General features: G+C 41.3%; 1 protein-coding gene across 1 annotated transcript in view; it reads left to right on the top strand.

The window, feature by feature from the left end:
• Positions 1 to 53: 53 nt before the first annotated feature.
• RAB2B (RAB2B, member RAS oncogene family) overlaps positions 54 to 9,225 on the top strand; it is a 21,372-nt gene continuing 12,200 nt past the window's right edge. Inside the window, exon 1 of the mRNA XM_063454842.1 lies at positions 54 to 294. Coding sequence (XP_063310912.1) covers positions 249 to 294 — 46 coding nt within the window. The 5' untranslated portion in view covers positions 54 to 248. The remainder of the gene's footprint in view (positions 295 to 9,225) is intronic.

The raw sequence follows: 9,225 nt of genomic DNA, 5'->3' as shown, positions 1-9,225 counted from the left end.
ATTGAGCCCACACCGCACCGCTCAGACCTCTCGACCTGTTTGAGAAACAGAGTTGACTTCCGTAGTATAGAGCGGCTCCTGGAGGCGTAGAGTAGGTAACGCTCAGAAAGGGCGTCCAATTTCATAGACCTAAGTGTGGTCCATGCAGTGTACAGCGACACCTGCTGGTGGAATAGAGCGGATCCTCGGTGTACACAGAGCCTCCTCCCCATCATCACCTGCCCGGTGGCGCTGCTGGTAGTACCGTCATGTCTTACGCCTTTTTATTCAAGTATATAATAATCGGAGACACAGGTGCGTTCAAGCAGAGTGCTGTCTGTCAGTAATGTGTGGGTTATGGATTGGCTATGGGCTGTGAAGTACTGTTCTAGCTGCATGTATTGTGTCTGAAAGCTCTACCTACTACCCTGATATCCCCTTACCGTGTATGGGGATTATTCAGATTTTATTGTATTTATTTTTCTGTACTGGGGGACATTCTGCAGTGCTACCCAGTGATGGCCCCATGCAAACCACACACGGGATCATTTATGCAATGCATACCAGTTTATACTAAAGGTCCATGTATAATATGTTTATTTTGGGGGAAATGTGTTATATCTTGTTGGTGATAAGCCCCCCTGTTATTTAAGTTTTTGTGAATGTATTGAATCTGGAGCCATTATTATAAAGGCAAATCTGCAGAGGGAAAAAACAGGGGGAGGTCTCACATAATCAATTATAGAGTGTATCTGACTATTCCGCCTTCTATACCTTGTTATAGGTTTGATTGTAAATTTGCAAGTACTGTGGTTTATGTGCTGCACATGGATATACATTTTTCAGTCCTTAATTTAATATTTAGGTTCATGAGAAATCTCGACAGTCAAGCAATTTCATTGATCCATCAATGCTGTTCTTCCTTTGCGCATGTATGTTTAGAACAATAATATATATATATATATATATATATATATATATATATATATATATATATATATATAACGCCAACTTATTGTGCAGCACTTTATAATATTAGAACATGTCTTCATAGTTCTGCGTGCTATAACATTCTAAAATGCAATCTTTCATCTGCTTGGTACCAATACCTCTTCTGGTCCGCCTTCCAAGATACAAAATGGAAAGTATGGGAAGTCTTCATGGCCAGCTTATAGAGGTGAAGGAAATATATTGTAGGTATATATAGGAAAGATAAAGATTTAGAGTAGACACTATGGTGCAGTAGATGTGGGCTCTCCTCATCTTACTGTGGAGCATGTAAATAAAATTTGTGCAGGTATTTTTAGAGTCAAGAATTTATCCCTCACATCACAACTTGACCATGTGCCCCAGCCGTCAACTTGAAAATCATGTCGTCCATTCATAGTTTTACATTTAGATCTTTTTCTTGAATAGTTTGTCTCGCTCTCAGAGTTATTGCTTTTCCATTTTCCACATAACTTTACTTAAATCACAAATTTTCACGCAATCCAGCATGGGAAAAATGGTTTTAAGTGGAAAATTGTAAAAGTGTTTGAACTTAAATACTTTGCCCAGCAGCCTCTCTAATTCTAATTTTTTTTGTTCTTTGATATTTGAGTTGCGGTTGAGTGAAATCTGCGCAAACCATTGAATAGTTTGCACAAACAGGTTTATATTTATGCTGAAATTTTGACTTGATTTTTACTTTTATATTTTAGTAGCTTCCATATTCTGTAGAATTTAACATGGCTGATTCCATAGTTTACACACTTACATTTTTATTTTTTTTCCCCAACACACTGCTTCTCTCATCACTGAAATGTACTTACTTCTTAATAGATGTGTTTTGTAGATCAGTGATATTGCATCCCACACCATATGGCTCGATTATGATACAATGGCAAATAATAATGAGCTGTAATGGTTACGAAGTACTTTTTTTTTTTTTTTTTAAATGTGTAATCTAGTCTCAACTTTTATTTTCCCATCTCATCACAAATGTCTGTTCACAATTTGTTCTTTCCCATCTTTCAGGGTTTTTTCCTAATTTTAAGATTGGCAAAAGTCTGTTTTTGTTTTTGAATGCAGCTTGCCAACTGTTGTGTAACATTTTAATGTACATGTGGAGCTCACTGATGTGTATTATCTTGACGCGTCAGTGAGATGGCTATATATCTGCTAGAAGGCTGGATAATATCAAGAGGTACACAACAAATAGACAGTAGAATAATTACTTAAACATTCCTATGGAATAGCCTGCCTACTACCATCAGACTCTCCCCTAGTCTTCAATCATTTAAGAAGTGCCTTAAAGCCCATCTCGTTAGGAAAGCTTATGGCCTCCAAGAGTAACCTCTACCTCCCATATCTGTCTCTTGCTCTCTCCTAAAGGGCAGCACTCTACTCTCTGCTCCAGCTCGCTTCACTCACCCCTTATTTGATTCCTATTTCCTGTCCTAATGTGTTTTACACCCCACCTCATATAGACTGTAAGCACGTTAAATATTGTAACGCACTATGGAATCTGTTGGCGATAAAAAAAATGGCAATAATAATAAGAGAAATTTATCGAGGCAATAACAGGTGTTATTCTGAGGTAAAGTGCAAAAAAAAAAGAGCAATCCCCGTGAAAACCAGTAGAATGTCTGCAATAATTTAGCACTTTGCACCTTAAATAGCACCTGCTTATCTTTAATAATCCTCCTGCATAATTTTTGCATGCTGAATATGCATCAACATGATTATTTGGAAAAACCGATTTCAGCTCCCTTATTCTTCAAATGTTCAAGATTAAATTCTCATTATTTGTTTGTTTGTTTAATTTAAATATTGTATTACATTTTCAAACTTGGATAGATACAGTAGTAGAATATTAAGGGGCTCTTCATGATACAGCTTTGTATATGAATTGCATAATGCTAATTTTTAAATTTAGAAAAATAATATTCAAACCCATACGACGGTCATGTTATTTGATATAATCTTGCAATAATGACTTGCACACTAGTCCTGTACTTGAATAGGAACCTCCAGAGGAGAGAAAGGTTGATGCTTTTCAACTCCAATTGTATAATGGGATTTATCTATCCCTCTAGTTATGTACCCATCAGCATTTTTATACATGCCTGCAGTGGACATTTTTATTTATTTAATTATTGATTTGTTTATTTTTATGGTATTTGCTGGTACATTTATTATATTTATAGAAACTTAAGACGTTCAACAGAATTTTAATGTTTCTAATGCCTTTCATGATTACCCAACCTGACAGTTTCTTGCATATCTTTGTTTTCTGTAGTTGAGTGCTGTGGCAGAAGCAGCCACAAGAGACTTTTACATTGACTATTGCCTTATTTGAACTGTATGTGAATAATGTAATCGGTTCCCGAACCAGAACTCTCAGCCGGTTCGGGAACCGATTGAAATACCGAAAGAGAGACCACCCTGCTGTGGTCGTGTGCCTCCCATTAGTGGAAGGCAACAATGTTGCAAACTGCGGTAATTGGGTTCGTGTGTGGCTGCCGTTCGTATAACGAACACGTGGCGGCGGCCATCTTAACTCACGAACAGCGGTGTTTGGTCGTCGAGCGTCTGGAACTCAAATCGGACACTCGACTAACCAGACACCGCTCAGACCTCCAGAACAATGAAAAAGTTTGATTTAAACTGCCGACCGGCCCGCCGTTCGGTAGGATGAATCCCCCTGACTAGGGGATTCATCCGAACGCAGAGTTAGAGACGGATGGCTAAGCTGATCGGTAGTTTTGATTCACTGAAATAGACCGACCGCAGGGCCAGAATTCCTGGAGCTGTTTTCGGCTACTAAATCCTTGCGGTCGGTCAAAACTATAACTGTCTATAACTCCCGAGCCCCTGGTCCGATCTGGGTGAGTTTCGAGTATGTTGCTCACCCAGATCAGACCTACAAGGGGACCCCTTAATTGTCCCCGTACCCCCTGTATTTGGGGGACATCCAGAAAGTGGGGAAAACTCTGTCTCCACTAATATGTTTAACTGTTAATCTAAGGGGAGGAGAGGGAGAGGAGGTGACCACGATATGATTGGGTACTGTAAGTTACCTCCCTTGCATGGGAGAAAATGCATAAAAGCAAACTTGTGAATAAAGCTGACAGTTGACTCCCAGACTATGTGTCGTCTAGTCCTTGGGGAGGTGGATTATGCTGTGTTCCTGAGATTTTGTATGCTGAATCTTTGTTCCCAGCGGAGAGCCATTGGAGTAACCCCTGCCCTCCGCTACAAGTGCCACCCATTGTAGTGAGTTGAAGATGGCACAGGATTTTGTAAAATTCTAATTTTAGCTTATCAGTAAGGCTGATCCACAAACACTGTAATTAGGAGAGTTACAGTGGCCACTTTACAACAACAGTGCAAAGTTTGATGAATCTGTTGTCCATTTTTTGTAAATTAACCAAACCCCAAAATTAAGTAAAAATAGAATCTGTAGAATTGCTAATGTTAAATCTATATACATATGTATACACTAATAAAATATTCCGCCCTAGAGACTACAAACTCACATAAAGCCAAATAGACTGTTTAACCTCAATGCCAATGTGCCTTTACAAGAGAGGGCTCAGATAAAAATGAGAACACTCAAGCCATGCTACAAAGCACAGATTGTATGCACAGGGGACACTGCAAGCACAAAGCCACTGCAGCGGGCTGTATAAGTTATAATGCTTACAGTGCCCAGGTGCCATCCCACTGTTAAGAGTAATACTAATTTCGAACAGGATGCTGTAATTTAGTACCTCTTCATTGATCTTGCTAAAGCAGAAATTCACCTTCCCTTTTAGCGATATTAAAGAAATGCTATAGCATTAGGAATACAAACTTGTATTCCTAATACTATAGTATGCATCTGCCGCTGTGGTATCAACCCTCTGATTAAAGGATTCAAATACAATTTTTCCACATACCTCTTTCCAGCGCTCGAGATCCCTCGTAATCAATTGGGTTTCTCCTCCCGTGACATCACTGCGATGGAGAACGTAATGGACATGCATGCATTAGACCTTTACCATAGGAAAGCATTGAATCAGTGATTAGGTATTGAAGACGCTTGATGTCCTCATGCAAAGCGTGAGGACGTCTAACATCGTTTCATGGATGCAGGAGGCACCTGTAGTGGCAGTCTGGAAGATAGTCACTACAGGCAGTCTTAACCCTGCAGTGTTTTACATTGAGATAACGTGGTATCAGTGCCTATAGTGTCCCTTTAATTCTCTCTGAACAGAATTCATTGGCTGACTATGTCATCTGACATATCTGTACAATTATGGATGAAAATGATATCACTGATGCGAAAGTAGAAATGTGCATCTTGGCTATATCGTTTTAGGTTAGGGACCAGACTGTGGAGACCTATGTAATCTTTCAAAACAGTATTCCTCTTAACAGTGGGATGGCACTTAATAACCCTATTTTTTCAAAAGTATTATGCGTAGATGATTTATTAGAACAGGACTTGACAAATTTGCTTTGAATCTAGGAGCCAGCTTAAAAAGTTAGGAGCCAAGTTTTTTTAAACTTACAAAGCTTTATTTTCAGTGATAAAATAAATTTCTTAAAGAGACACTATAGTCACCACAACCATTACAGCTTAATGTACTGGTTCTGGTGTCTATAGCCTGTCCCTGAATGCTTTTTAATGTAAACACTGACTTTTACATTGCTGCCTAGTGATACCTCAAGTGGCAGTCACTCAGACTGCCACTAAAGTGCCTCCTATCTCAGTGCTGCACAGTATGCAGCACCTACATTCAGCGCCTCCACGCTTTGCATGGAGGCGCTGAACATTTACCATAGCAATGCATTGATTCAAATCCTCTATATGAGGAGATGCTGATTGGCGGAGTGTTTTGCAGCGCATGTGCAATAGCTTCTCAGTGCTGGGGAGGGGGGGCGGGTCGGTGACCTAAACACACACACTCAGAGATACTCACATACAGTGCCAGACAAGCACACATACCAGGACAGACACACAAACACTGACAGACACACACAAACACACTACAGTATTATTTGTTTTAATGCAATTCTACTCCACCCAGCCTCACTTCCTTTGGGAGAGCTGCAGTGGATCAGTGGATCGGTTTGCCCCCGGGGTCCAGTGTGCGGCCGTCTGCTGCGCGTTTTGTGGGCGGTGAGTGAGCTTTGCTCTGCTGCCACTTAGTGATGCTGGGGCAGGAGTGAATCACTAAGCGGCGTGCGAGGGAGCAGAGCAGGGAGATCTCAGCACCCACAATATGCACAGCAGACATCCGTCATTCGCTTTGGAGGGAACTTGCTCCAGAACTAAATTCCTGGTCTCCATGGCGACCTGGCGCCTGGGATCTGTCTAGCCTTGTATTAGAATGTGCAAATAATATGTGATGCTGCAATTCCACAAGCAAGGAGCACCTCCTTGATCAGAAAGAAGTTCATCCAGTCAGTTTTCAGTCATGCCGGCCTATGGGATGTGAATTTTGTCCAGCAGGCCTTGTGTTGTTCACCTACTAGTCCCAGTTCCACTCATCATATCTGCTGAGTAGAACTGCTGACTAAGCTGATGGCAGCAATATTACTGCTGCAATTAGCCTTATTGACAGCCCTCATAGTTTTGTGAGTGAGGCTGTGCAAAATATTCTCAGGAGTCATAAATCATACATGCACGCAGCTTCTATCTGACAGATCGAGAGAGGATATAGGTACTTGTCTTGCCTCCTCAACTTGCACATAAATGATGTAAGGAGAAGGTAAAAACACTCCCTTTAAACCCCAAAATGATGCATGACAGAAATATTTTGTCATCGATGTCCTTTCCTTTAAGCAGTGCTTGACAAATTTGCTTTCAATCTAGGAGCCAGCTAAAAAAATTAGGAACCAGTTTTTTTGAGCATCAAAAATACAATTTTTAAAGGAGCAAAATAGTCACCAGAAACACTAAAGATTAATTTAGTGACTCTGGTGTCTATAACAAACCTGTGGGTTTTTCAACGTAAGCTCTGCTTTTTCAGAGAAAAGGCAGTGTTTACCTTGCTGTCTAGTAACACCTCTAGTGGCAGTCACTCATACAGCCACTAAAGTGTCTCCTATATCAGTGCTGCACAATGTGCAGCACTTGCATTCAGCGTGGAGGTGACACTGAACGTTCCCCATAGAGATGCATTGCTTTAATGCTTCAGTATGAAGAGATGTTGATTTGATAATTGATAATCTCCGTTATGAAGGCAGGCCAGGTGCGGCGAGACTGGCACAGCGTTGGAAATAAGATCGGAGGGGGGGGCTGATGACCTAAACATAATCATTAGCAGACACCTGGACTGACTGACATACACACACACACATTCACTGACATACACACATCCTCCCACACACTCACAAGATATGATTTGATATACACATAGACAAATACACACACGCAGAGACATACACGCATAACCGGTATACACACAGAAATTTAAGAAAAGCGAATACATATTTTTTGCTACTGTCATGTTTCCTACCTGATGGGTGCAGGAGAGTGGTTTCCCTGAGGTCCAGTGGGACTGGGCACAGTAGGAGACAAACTAGTGGAGTTGGCTGACGCTGGTCAAGACTCCTCTCCTCCACCTGTCTCGATGGGAACTGCAATTATTTCCTCCTGGCGCTGTGGCCACACAGAAGAATGATTGTGCGGGCAGTCGGGTCTGTGAAATGTGGGTGGGCGGCCGGGTCTATGGAAAGCCGGCGGCAAACAGACCCACGGCCTCAGCGCTGGGAGAAAGTAATTACGCTCACTTCCTCCCGGTACACGGGTGCACAGCGAGCTACATGGGATTGAGGGAATGAGCTGACCAGTCCCAGATACCAGGGCAAATTTCTTAGTCGCCATGGTGACCTGGTGCCTGGGATTTGTCGAGACCTGCCATATTAAGGACCCATGACTGAATTAGCGGCCTCACGCTGACTGGTGAGCTGTATGTAGTGCTCAAAGTTAAAAAAAATGTGATTTAAAGGGACTCTACACTGCCCAAAAACAAAATAAAAATCACTGTTTAGTAGATATACCCAAATGGAACCTTGAATGCCTTTAATTATGCATTTCCACTGAGCTAACGAAACCAGGAAGTAATATGACATGTCTGCTTGAAAGCCAGTGGTGTAACCAGGCTGATTTACAAATCTGTCAATTTCTATTGAAATCTGCACTTTTTATAAATGAAATAAAGAGGGCAAACTCTTCACACTTAAAGGAGCACTATAGTCAACATATAAAAGCAAAAAAGACAGGTCCCCTATCCTTCTTTCTTGCTTTTATATTAGTTTGATTAATTTTTTTATTTAAAAAAAAAAAAGAGTGCTTTTTATGATAAAAACTTACCTCCGTTCGAGCGCCAAGCTCCTCAGCAGGCCACACCCCCTTTTTCATCAAAGTGACAAAATAGCATGGCTCAAACAGACATTTCTCTTTGAGATGCATCATCGCTCTCTGGTGTGCATGCATGGCTTCACCATTAAATACCCCTCCATGAATTAACTGAGCGCTCTACCGCTATGCGCGTTCGCGAGCTCAGCTGACTGACAGCTAAGCGTGAAGACGTCAAATGTGAGTTCTGCGCATCAGGAAGGACTTGACTCTGAAATCCCTCTGGTGGCCGTCTGAGTGACTGTCACTGGAGGTGTTCCTAGGTTCTAATGTAGGTTTTTTACATGAAAAGGCCTGCAGGGAGCTATTGTACTTACCTGAACAACCCCATTAAACTGTAGTTGTTCAGGACCAGACTCAGCCAGATGAACCTCAGGAAAGCTACCCTCCTGCACCAAAAGTAGCAGGGGAGTGGCGAAAAATATGTAAATTATGATCTTTGTGGTGTTTATGTGGCAATGTGTATGTGCAGAGCAGTATATGCAGGGCAGGCCTTAGCCCTAAGGTGCCCTGTGCAAAAAATCCTCACAGCGCCACTCCCCGGTTATACACCTCATTTACATATAATGTATGTAAAAGGGTATAGTGTTTATATAGGGGATTTATTGAATTTGTGTGTGATATGTTCTGGCTTTGTGAAATTTGTGCTGGGATTATTGGCTGTGTGTGATGTGTATTTAACAAATAAAAATATGCATGTAGGCTCAGATTCACATGCACACAGTATCACAGTCAGATGCACACAATTATACACTTACACTGTCAAATACAGCCACATGCACAGTCACACACAGTTACAGGTAAATAATTAAACACACAGTTAAAGGCAATCACACACACACACACACACAGGT

The sequence above is a fragment of the Pelobates fuscus genome, chromosome 5 (genome assembly GCF_036172605.1).
Source record: "Pelobates fuscus isolate aPelFus1 chromosome 5, aPelFus1.pri, whole genome shotgun sequence".
In the NCBI taxonomy this organism is placed as follows: domain Eukaryota; kingdom Metazoa; phylum Chordata; class Amphibia; order Anura; family Pelobatidae; genus Pelobates; species Pelobates fuscus.
The sequence above is the reverse complement of the archived record's forward strand: the minus strand, read 5'-3'. Positions and strand labels throughout refer to the sequence as shown.